Source organism: Falco naumanni, chromosome 4 (genome assembly GCF_017639655.2).
Source record: "Falco naumanni isolate bFalNau1 chromosome 4, bFalNau1.pat, whole genome shotgun sequence".
NCBI lineage: Eukaryota > Metazoa > Chordata > Aves > Falconiformes > Falconidae > Falco > Falco naumanni.
Window position 1 is genome coordinate 16,114,617 of NC_054057.1, and position 12,266 is coordinate 16,126,882.

Below are 12,266 nucleotides of genomic sequence, written 5' to 3' on the forward strand. Positions count from 1 at the left end.
AATTGAAAAGGTCCTACAGAAAAAATGTTGATGAGACAGATTTCTACATATGGTTATCTTTTTTTAATAACTGTTTGAGTGGTTAATATGTATTATGGTGGCTAATGCATAAAATTATTTTTCTATTGTTCTGACAACTCATTTCTAATAACATTGTTTGTACAATTTAGTAAATATGGTATATCATTCTGACTTCAGTCATTGACAGAGATTTTAAATGTCTGTAGTTATAAGATTTGTGATGTACATTTGTATTGTTTGCTAACTTTCTTTGATAATGTGTTTTCCTAAAATCTAAAACTTAATGCTTTATGTAGTGCAAGTATAATCATGCTTTGGCTGCAAAAGAAGAAAGCAAACAAATCATAGAGGATCAGGAAAAGAAGATTGAAGAACTGAGGGAAGCCTTGGAGAGAAGACAAATAGCTGATAACATTGAGGTAAAAACATTGTTGAGCGAATAATAATATACCGACATTAGACTGATTGGATGTGGTTCTGCTTAAAATATTTTAACCTTGTTTTAGTTCAAACTATAGCCAGTTAAGCTGTCTTTAAAGAAATTTTTCATGAGACACCTGACATTCTGTTAAATTATCACATTACTTGACATAAATACTTTATAAGGTATGTCATAAAAACCCATGCTAACAGCCTTGTTTAATTTTGTTAAGGCCACTAAGGAATCACCAGCTGAATTTAATGGCAGCATTAGATGATGCAGCTGAGAAATTAAAATAGGTAGAAGAATATATTATGTTTAACATTATTTCTTCACTTACTGCTACTATATTCAGTAACATAATTTCTTTACTGATAATTTTAACATAAAAGCTCCACCTGCTGGAAACAGATTTAAGATCTGTGGGTTTGCTTTTTAAGATGGTATCTTTTTTTTTAACTTTAGTGTTGCTGCTTTCACCATTATTTTTGTACATGTTCATCAGTCAAAACACCCAGCCTCTCATTACAAATAATTTCTACATGTTCACTTGTCATATTAGATATCCTTAGTCCAATCATATAGCACCAATGAAGTCTTCCAGAGTAGTGCTTGCTTCTCAAAACCCATCCTTAAATAATTTCCACTATGTCTAGTAAACAGACTGTCTTCATTAATAATCATCTCTAAATTTCACGTTCTGGAACCCAAAACTGAGTCACCTGCCAAATGAATCACTTTGATTTACTTTTTTTTAAACTGAAGTACCAATTCTTACTATAGTGTTCTCCTTGGATGTATCTGACTCCTGATAAAATCAGGGTTTCTCCTCTTCAGCTTTTTACATGACTTATTAATTTCCTTCATGCTTTCTTGACTGGACAAGAACAACTAATCCAAGGTGGCACTTAAAATACTAAGTACCGTCTCTCTCCTCCTAGGTTAACACACCTTGTGTAGGTATGTTATCCCATCTATCAGATAGGGTGGGAGTCTAGATCCTAGAATAAATCCAGAGGTATCTAAAGAATAGCGGTGCACGAAAAAAACTAATCAGTAACTCTGCATGGATTAAAATCTATACATTCTTTTCTGGTTTCTTATTTAAAGAATTGTATCTCTTTTTAAGTATATGTTGTACTTCAAAACAGTGGTTGATTTCCAAGTATCCCACAAGTATTTGGGAGATATTTGTGGGAAAGTCCTCATTTTTGTTCTGCAGTCGAGACAATGATTGTGGAAAACATGCTAAAATAAGAAATTTATAGATCAGTGCTACAATTCATGGTGAAAAGGTAGAGGAAAAAGGGAGATACTTGTAGCTGTTAACAGTCTTGGCAACAATGACAAAACATCTTGAAACAACTGCTTTAGAGTAATAACTTTAACCCTTCTTTACTCATCCAATGACTTAAACTAGAGAGACCTTCTGTGTGAAGACTTGCATCATACCACTGATCAGCTGGCAAGACTGACAGAGGCCTCGAAGAAACATGATTCATTGCTTCAGTGTGCGCAGGAAGACATAACAAAGAAAGACACTCTAATCCAGGAACTCAAGGAACAGGTAAAATACAGAAATTCTTCTGATAAGAAACTCCTTGGGAAGGAGTTGTGATTAATTGTAACTTCTGGAAAAGGTTTTGTAACACTAGAGCATCTTGTACGCAGTACTCTTGGTGAAGAGTAGTGCTTCTTTCTGTAAAAGCCAAGTAGTAGTTCAAAAGCTTCTGAAAAAAGGCTAGATAACTTTTAAATGCTTTGGAAATGGTGTCTAGAGATCATGAAAGTGTTTACTCTGAAAGCAGAGTAAAATTTTCAGTACCTATGATGACAGAGCAGCCTGAGGTTATAAGCAGTGTAACCTTGGGGATTACCTTTCCCTCTGCTTAAGACTTGACCATAAACAATATCATTGTAATGGTGATAACTACTGAGCTCTATAAATTATGCAGCCTGAGAGTGATTTGGAGCTTTTGCAGACCAAATAGCTATGTTAGACCTAAAATTCTGACAAAGGTTTAGGTGTCACAACTGTTAGTGCTAAGTAATATGCTTGTGTTGGCAAAAACTCTAGTAAGGGTAAGTTATTTCAGAATGAAAAGTTCTTTTGTCATGTTAGCACATTCTCTTTGAGGAAACTGATTAGATCTATACCAGTAAAATCTTTGTATCAAATCATGTTTTGACCAGTAATGTTTGCCAACAAAGTTGGCAATATTTTTTCTGTGCTAGCAAGGCCTTTGAAAGGTAGATTGTCTTAGCAAGGCAGAAAAATCAAATACTAACAAAGAGGAACAAAATTCAGATTAACTACGCCATATACAGCATATGGTGTATATACACTTTCAAAAAATGCTTGTTACATGCAACTATTGAATGATTAGCTGTTATTAGGGAAATACAGAAAAAAGTTATGAACAGGAAGTCTAAGGTAAACTCAAATAACTTGTGGTGTACTTAAGCTTGCTCAAAATAGTAAAGAAAGCAGCAGCCAGATTTCTGTTTTGTGTATATTACAAGCTAATTTAATTCTAATTGGGGATTTTAATAGTTGGACAAAATGACAGAAGAACTGGAGAAGAGGAAGAATGAATATGGAATAAAAATGAAGCAAATAGATTGCCTTGTAGACTCATCTTCAGTAACATTTCCTCAGGTATGGTATCTGGTGTTTGAGAAACATTTCCATTGTAAAGACTGTTAAAACTAATTGAAAAGGATTAGTAAACTTCACAGCCTGGCTTCAGGCTGGGACCAGAAACGGCAATGTATTGAGAATGGTCAAATCCCAGTCACGTTGTTTGTAAATTAAATGTAGCATTGATGATTTTTCTGCCAGAAATTTATTAACATATGTATTCAATTAAGTATTAAAGCATATAACCAATACATAGGGGAAACAGTCTTCACTAATAGTTTGTGGGATTTGTTTCTTTTAACTTGCCAGTGTCCAAGAACTCCCCCTGGTTTTGATGTGAATTTGGCAAAGCTCTTGGAAACTCATGAGCAAGAAATAGCTGATCGGAGGGCTTCTGCAATAAATCTGGAGCACCTTGTACATGAACTGAATGAAGAACGAAGAGCTAAAAATGATGAAATCCTAAGACTGAAGGTACTATGAGTTAATCCCTACAGGCAAATTGTAAGCTTAAAATAAGACTGAATACAGAATTCAGATTTTTTGAGCTTAGCTTAGTAGTCTGTCCATTAAAGCAGGAAAGCAGTTCTTGGTCTTCTCTTTACCTAGGCTGGTAACAAATGGTGACAACTTGCTTGAGATATCCATGTATCTCATTTTTCCAAGGACTGAGTTCTTTCATGTTCATGAATACAAATGGTAACATCGTTTTTGCTGATGAAACTGTTCTGCCTTACTGTAAATCAAGTTTGTAATGAAACTGTAAAGGAAAAGGTAATGCAGATCTTTGCCAGAGAACTGTGCTTGTTTTCTGATATAGTTTTGTCTTCTATTTTACTCAAAACCATGTTCAAGTGGAAATGAAAACAGGAATTGCAATTTGGTCTTCAAATAAAATGTTTCAAATTTCCCTTGCTTAGGAACAATTAAATGAGTTGGAAAACTTGCGTCTGGAAATGCAGATATTGGTGGAGAACAACAGGAATTTACAGAGCCTTGTAGAAGTTCAGAGACTAAGCAAGAACAGGTAAAGTAAAATAAGAAGAACCTGTCTTAACATGAAGCAATTGAGTAAGATCAATTTACGGGTGTTTTAAATACAATCTTATGTATTGCTCATATAATTAGAGATTGACTCAGCCTTTTCTATGAAAATTATTTACTGGCTTGTAAACTTCATTGCCTTTAAATCACAAATTCTTAAATAGAACAAAGTTTTATAAAGGAAATAGAATGCAAAATCATTACATGCACAGCTATTTCTGTGTAATATAACCATATCACTTCTGCATTTATGGATTCAGTAGACAGGAAATATCCAAATTAATTAAACACAAGGTTTAACATAGAAATAAATTGAATCAGTTATCAATCTTGTGTTTTTGAGAATAAGGAATGAACTTCCTCTGAAAAGATGGTACGCTGCTATATACCTCAGACAAGATATCCTGAAATTTGGTTCAAACTGTAGTCTGTAAATCTTTGGTTTGGCCAGGTTTTTGTGGCTTACCTTTTTTGTTTTGTTTTTTTTCCTTTGGTTTTGATTTTGTAAAGAATTAAATAATCTGCTGGTTTAAATCTTGTGAAAAGGAATCTTAACTGGCAGCAAATATATCTGTTGATATTTAATGACAATTTTTAAGGAGCAATTTAGTAAACTAACTTAATGGTAGGTAGGAGTGATAAAAGAATTACTTTAAAGAAAAAGAGGGGGGGAAATATGTAAATATCTATAGTGGAAAAACAAGAAAATTGAAGAACAGGATGTTAGTTGATCCTTACAAACAGTTAACAAAACGTGGCCTTGGGATAAGGAATAGACACCATAAATATGTCAAGCTGGGACACAAGATGAGCTCAAGAGGAAAAAAAAATGGTTAATAAGACTAAACATAAAATTATGGAACTATGTGTGAAATGCCCTAATAATTACCATACTAAAAGATCCACCCTCTAGCAAAGCAAGCCCCCTTCCCCGCAGAACATACCTGGTGAAAAAAACTGTACCCTTAAACGGAGACAAGGCTTGTAAGAACAAATGAAAATTAAGTGACTAAACACAATTGTAAACAGTTGTCCAAAGTATATAAAAAGTTTTACTATGTGTTAAAAGGTGTGCTAGCTTTGTGGGTTACCGCCTAGCACCCATCAATGCACAGACATTCAATAAACAAGTATCTTGACTCTGTGTGCGGATCAGCTCTTGCTGATTATGCTCAAACCCAGTTTGAGATAACAGGAGTATAATGGTTTTTTGCCTGTTAAATGTATAAAGAAATATTTTCCAAAACTTTAATCTCTATTCAAGAAGTATCAGCATTGTCAGTTTTAAAACTGACTTTCTGGTAAGATTTAACATAAAAGACCACTATTAAATTTGCAAAATTAAGTATTCTGATTAGAAGATGCTGTAATTGCAGGTATCAATGCAACTCTAATTTGTCCTTGCATTCATACGTATTATATGGTAATCTTCAATTATGAAGGGATTCATTGTGCAAAACATTCTGTGCACAAGGTGGGCAGATCAGATGGCGTATTGAATGATGATATTGTCTCTAGGGCCTTCTGCTTAGTTTGCAACAGACGTTTTTTCAATTGTGTTGTCAATTGGAAATGGGAATCACAGAAGAAGTGGTTACCTTGCCATGGGAAACTGTATTTTGTGTCTGTTTTTCATGCAGTTAATGGACTAGGTTACTTGGATCCAGGTTTTCACAGAAAAGCATTACTTTTATGTTCCTTACTTGTATTCCCAGCTCGGAACCTTGGGATATAATTTGGATATGCATTAACAATTCTTGGCTGCTGTTGATAGGAGTTCTGGTTTGAATAGACGGAAGGCTAATACTGTATTGCATGCTCTCTAAAAAATCAGGTTTAAATATCTCAGGTGGCAATATTCACAGGAGACATTTGCCTCGTACATTATGGGAGCAGATGACAGCAGCATCAGGTAGTAATTATCTTTTGTGTGGCCCAGTGCTAGAGAGTGAGATGACTTGGTCACTGGTGTCACGTGTGATAAGGTAATGAGATGTGACAGACTACGGACTGCATTGGAGAATGTTTGAGAATACAAAATGAGACCAAGTGCCTGCTCTCTTACTATTGAGCGTTGGGGCTGCGAAGAGCAAGCTGTACAGGAAAGGTCAGCCTTCACCTCTGTAACGCTAAGCTGGAGCAGGCTTAGTTCACTGCTTTGGAGCTAGTGTATAGGCTGACCAGTACTAGAATTTGAAAGGCTCAAGCATAACCAATGATTCTAAACCTGGAGGTTTCAGAGTTCATGTAAGTATTTACTGAGAATAAGTAAAACAGTGTGTTGCAGTTTGTCCAACAACTTAAAAGCTAGATGGATTTGGGTGGCTTTTGGAAGTGGGTGGTACCAAAATTTAACAAGGAAAATACATTATTTTTATCTTGGTTCTCAGAAGTTGTTAGACTTTTTAAGCTGGCACTTAATTAACATTAACAAAAACCCACCTGCACATATACACATTACTCTTTCAGGCTGAGGCTATTCATACCAGATACCTAGCTAGGGTAATTTTATTTTTTGTGTGTTGACAAAGATTTTGAGTTGCTGAAAACACTGATCTTTTTTTGCAATTTTTGCAAATTTTTTTGCAAAAATTTCCATCAAATTGCAAAAACTGTTAATGAATGAAGTTCTTCCCTTATGGCACATGACAGGAATGAGTTGGATCCAATGGTGTGTTGATTTGGGGGTTATTTTAATCTTATGGTGTTTGCTTCTAGTCAATGTCAAGTTTATTAAAAACTAACAAAACTAAAAGTTTCCAACCTTTTACCTTCTCAACTTGGCAAGACCACTGAGCAATGATTTTGTAGGAGGGAGTTGCTTTTGACAGTCTACATGCACAACAAACATCATGAATTAATAAAACATTTATCTCGGTCACAAAGCTGTCTACCATACAGTTGCATAGTTATTGCATTTTTAATTGTTTTCATTAAAACATCATTTCTCTATAGCTGAACAAAGGAAAACTTGGTGTTCTTGGAATATAAACATTTCAACCCTTCTAGAGTTGTTTCATGATGTTCAGTATTCAGAGTACGAACATGTGTCAAGATAGCTACATACATTTACTGGCTTAATCTGGATAAGATGTTTTTACAACTGGTTTCCTCAGTTTGTGAGAAGCTTTCCTCATTCTTGGATTTCCTAGTGATCAGAAACATCCTGACGTTCAGTCCCTTAAAGAGAAAGAGGAGGAGATTGCTCAAGAACGACTTGCCAAGGTATATTACCCTTCTCATGTCAGTTGCTATCTCCCTGCTGTGAACTATTAACATGTTCTCTGCTATTTCATGGCAGTGAAACAAACGCTGACTTCTAGTGAATTCTAACAGATGCAGCCTGATACTTACAAGGTTTCCATCTCTAACACCAATAAACTGGGTGTCAGATTGCACAATAAGCAAAACCAGATTCAAATCACTAAATCAGACTGTTCTCCACAGAGCTGGAAAGTGAGGTTTGTGTCACTGCTCTGCCAAAGGCAAGTTAATGTTGCAGTGGAGGTTGCCATGAATCTCCCAGACAAAAGAATCCCCTCTTAGAGCTGTGCTGTGCATGAATGGGCAGCTGTGGGTCCCTTGTGTGGGCATGAAATTGGAAATACATGCATATAGCAAAGAGATGCCCTTATAGGGAACATTAGAGATGCGAGTTACTAGGCAGTAGGATGGTTTTGGTAGGATCTGGAATGAGATACATAGTATCAGTTAAGTACCCGTAATTTTAGATGTATACAATATATTAAACATTAAGACATTTTTTTTTAACTCTTACAGAATAAAGCATTGGAGGAGATGCTGAAAATCAAAGCAGAGTAAGTTTAAATATTGTTCATTGAACTGGAGATTTGTATTAAACTCATTAATACCAGAAAGGCATACTTGAGCAATAGAAGCCCAAGATCTGAAAGTATAAAAGTTTTAATCTGGAAATATTTACACTTCTGCAAGACACATTGAGTTCTTACTCTTTCTCATCAGTAGGTGGTAGTAGCACCTATTACTACATTTTCTAAAAGGGCAGCATTGTATCAGGACAATACTCTGAAATAGGTGGTACCATAGAAAAACTTAAATTGAAGGTACATTTTGGATTTGAGTTCTTTTCTATGCAATGAATTCTAAGCATGTTCCTTTTCAAATTAAATTGTTTAAAGTTATAAAATATTTACAATATTAATTAAAAAATTATCAGTATTTCAATCTCATTCTTTGCTTGCTTTATGCTATCTTAAATTTTTGTGCTTCTGCTTGAATAATGAAAACTGTTTATTATTAGAGGATTCCTAGATTGTGTTTGCACTATTGTGCAAGTGGTCCTCAAAATTCAAGTGTTCTGCACCTTGGATGGATAGTAATAAAGAAATAAAACACTGAATTAGTAGATAAAAATTAGTTTGAAGATGCTGCTCCTGCTATTCTTTTCCTAATCTGTACTGCTTTGCTTCAGAGTTCATAGTGGCTGAATCTCCCAGTATTTGAGTTATCTAATATATGTAAATAAGGATGAAAATAGTTTTTATGCACTCAGTCATTTCAAAAGTAATTTATATTAAGATTTCCAGAAACCCCAGTCCTGATTAGGGGTTATCTTGCTATTTGATGCATTGGTTTTTCATACCTGTCTGGTCTCTGAAATACGCTTTAGAAGTGCTACAAGGTCTCATACAAATAAATAATGTACAAAGAAAAAGATTCTTTTGTCATCAAGAAAATGTCTTGACAAATGCAGCAAATGAATACTGTTTTCATATAGTAGGTCTTAAACACCAGGCTTCAGTGAAACAAAACTGATGACAAGGAGTATTTTAATTTATACAATATTTGAATAGACATGCAAAATAACTAAAGTTCATATAATCAATAGACAGGCCTGCTAAGTTTGATGGCATGGTTTAATATTCTGTGAGCCTGATAGATGTCTCATCTGCTGAAAATGTTTTAATTCTGTCTGAAGAGGTAGTCCTTCTGTTACCACACCAAATGAGCTCAGACCATCTCCAAGCTGCTCAGAGATGTTTCTGAGCAACAAGGCTATTGGGGGGGAAAAGCCAAACAAGCAGTTTAGGGGAAACTTGAAGAGCAGCAGAGTTCATCTGACAAATGTATGTGCCTTAGATATGAATTACTTGTAAGTGTTCTTGTAGGTGAAGCTTCTATTCTCTTTCATGAGGATTGGGAACAGCGTACTTCCCCAAAAGAAAAGCAACTCTAGAACACTGCCTAGTTAGTTTGCAAACACAAGGGCTGTGAAGCAGAATGGAATTTTTCCTCCTCTTAGCACTGAGTTCTAGGGAAAATACATAGTCTCAAAGGGATACTTTCAAAGGAGTCTGCCTCCATGTCCAAGACTTGCTTAGTAATTCAGTTGTATGCCTCTTATGTTGTTTTTTAATATTTTATGATTCTTTTATATTGGCAGATTAGAAGAGACCAAAAATATGCTCAAAATCAAAGAGAATACTTGTCTTGAAATTACTCTGGAGATGGAACGAACAAGAGCCTTGGAGCTCAAAGCATTTCATGAAAAAGAAGAAATTAGATCAAAACTGGAGGAAATGTATGAAGAAAGAGACAGAACTGAAAAGGTTATATATGTATAATTTTTTGTCTTTATAGTAGAATCTTACTATATCTACAGATTAGCAGAGGTAGAGCTGTTGCTAATTGGACAATATTCTGAATTAATTAGCAATCAAAGACTCTCTCTGAAAATGTTTAGTCTTGCAGTTTAGTTGTATTTGTAATGCTGTTTCCTGCATTAGTGGAACTCTTGGTATGGAAATCACTGTTGCAATTCATAATACAAATCAAATGGTGCCCTCCCCCCAGAAGGGAGCTGATGTACCGAAGGAGATCTAAGACAAATACCTATTCCCTGAATGAACCAGTTCTTGCATCATGTGTTACTGAATGAACTGATTCTTGCATCATGTGTTACAACAAATTTAAAGCATGCTCATAGTACTAAAGAAGCTGTTTCCTCTGAAAAGAGGAGAGGCTACAGTTAAGAGGTACACACTGTATTTATTAATTACAGGAAATGGACTTGCTGAGGAAGCAAGTTGACTCTCTTGCTGAGGAGAACGGGAAATTACTTGGTCATCAAAACCTAAACCAGAAGATTCATTATCTTGTGAAACTGAAGAAAGATTACGCTAAACTTACTGAGGTAAGTGGCAGAGTAGAATACAGGTCAAGTATGGCCTGACATAGAAGAGAGCTAAACTTTGAGCATGAAAACTAAAATTCTTGCTCTTCTGTTGGGCCTCCTGATTTTATGCAGCTGTGTAGGTCATGGCTGGTCTGTCTCCTCACAGGCCCCAGACAAGGATCACCCCATTTAACTTAAGTCCACAGTGTATAAAACACTTGACAAGCGTAGATACCACTTATTTAGAAATATGAAAGACGTTAGTATCACTTCCTTAATACACCCATGTTCTCTGTTTTACAGGAGACTGAAAAACTTCGAGTTGAAAATGCTTTTTTGAAAGAATCAAAAAAGTGTGAAATGTAGACATCATGATCAGCTATAATGACACAAACAAAACTGCAGAGCCATATTTTATAAGTCTACAGAATAAGCAAAAGCCAGCTGACTTTGGCTGTGGTCCCAGAATAATCAAGTATTTTAGTTCCTGGATTTTTTGCTAGTAATAACTCTTAATGAAAAATTTCATTCCAGCTACGTGGGTAACTTTCAGTGACACATTAACACCTTCCTATATAATTTTTTGAAAAACTTATTTTTTGTATAGTTTTTTGTATAGGTACTAGAAGATACTTCCTTGAAACTTTCATACCTTGCCAAGAAAAAGCTTTCTCCCTGCGAACACACCTGAATCTTTGTTTTCCATTCTGCTTTTATTCAGGTTCCTACCTTTTATGAAATGCTATGTTTTCCATCAGAGTAGAACTTTTAAAAATAGAAATTTTTTGTAGGCTTTACTTTGGTTTGGGTTTTGTGAGGTTTTTTTGCTAAACATAGGGTGTTTTTACTGGGTTACTTAAATATAATTTCATATTGAAGTTTTGGTCAATAAAGCATGAATGTGAATTTAGTAATAGACTTGTAAATAGTACTATAAACATCTTTTGGCTTTACATTCTTTTCTTTCTCTATTTAAAATAAAAATGCTTTTTAAACCTTTTTTCCTCCAATATAAACCTATAGAAATTTTCTATATTAGAACTGTAGGAAATTCTAAGTATTTTGCAACCAGTTTCTTATCAAACAAGTTAAAAATGTTAAGGAACTAGATCTGAAAATATGCAGAATGTTTAGGTGTATAACATAAATTCATGTAATTGCATATAACATTTATTGGAAAAGAACTTAATGTTTTGTGTTCTGCTAGCAAAAGTTTTATGTACCAGTATCAAATAGTTGTGTGTCTAGCTGCTTTTTTTTTTTTCTTTTTACTGTCTGTAATCCTATCATTCCATTTATGGCTACTTGATACAGTACTGTTTTTGCCTACAAGGGATGGGGCAAAAGGGAAGGAAGATAAAGATGTGTCAAGCAAAGAGCAGAACACCTGGTGAGTTCCTGCATTTGGCTGAGGGGAAGAGGAATTTCCCCTAGCTTATCTATGGATTTTTCAAGTTGCCTAATCCTGCAGATAAGTTTCCAATTGAACTTTAATGTGAAGTATCGAAGTGAAAAACTGGCCTTGAACTGGAGAGGTGTTGTTTTTTCTGTAGATAAGCGCGCTAAGAGCTGAGGTCTCTACTACTGTTTGTAACGTCGCTTCAGAGGGGGAGGAGCTTGCCTCGGACCCCCGATCTGTTGTCCCCTGCGTGCTGTTCGTCGCCGCCGCGGTGCGGGTTTACACACGCGCGCGGGCCCCCTGCCGGCCCTGTGCCCGTTTCGGTGCGGGCGGGCGCCTGCCGCTCCCGGCCGGGCCATCGGCCTGCGCAGCCTGCGCGCCCCTCGGCCCTGCGCCCGCTGGTAAGGCTGCAGCAGGACTCGGGGCGTTCTAGGGCTCCGTCTTTCCTGTAAACATTAAAGCCTTTGCAGCCAAACGAGCATTGCCCACGGCCTTTTCCCTCGCCGTTCTCCCCCAGGCTCGGTACGGCCGCCCCCGGAGGGCGGCGCGGCGGCGGGGCGCTTCCTGGCGGCGGCGGGCCCGG

The 12,266-nt window shown here is 36.1% G+C and overlaps 1 protein-coding gene across 2 annotated transcripts in view; it reads left to right on the top strand.

Moving 5' to 3' along the window:
- The window catches only part of KIF15 (kinesin family member 15), a 39,572-nt gene extending 27,756 nt beyond the window's left edge, over positions 1-11,816 (top strand). The window contains exons 26-35 of one of the 2 annotated variants that reach the window (XM_040589723.1): positions 318-440; positions 1,863-2,009; positions 2,997-3,101; positions 3,393-3,557; positions 4,004-4,110; positions 7,280-7,352; positions 7,908-7,945; positions 9,553-9,718; positions 10,171-10,302; positions 10,588-11,816. In XM_040589723.1, coding sequence (XP_040445657.1) covers positions 318-440; positions 1,863-2,009; positions 2,997-3,101; positions 3,393-3,557; positions 4,004-4,110; positions 7,280-7,352; positions 7,908-7,945; positions 9,553-9,718; positions 10,171-10,302; positions 10,588-10,650 — 1,119 coding nt within the window. In that variant the 3' untranslated portion in view covers positions 10,651-11,816. Of the gene's footprint in view, positions 1-317; positions 441-1,862; positions 2,010-2,996; positions 3,102-3,392; positions 3,558-4,003; positions 4,111-7,243; positions 7,353-7,907; positions 7,946-9,552; positions 9,719-10,170; positions 10,303-10,587 lie in introns of those variants that run through there. The other variant, XM_040589724.1, reaches the window with a different exon arrangement.
- Positions 11,817-12,266: the final 450 nt, after the last annotated feature.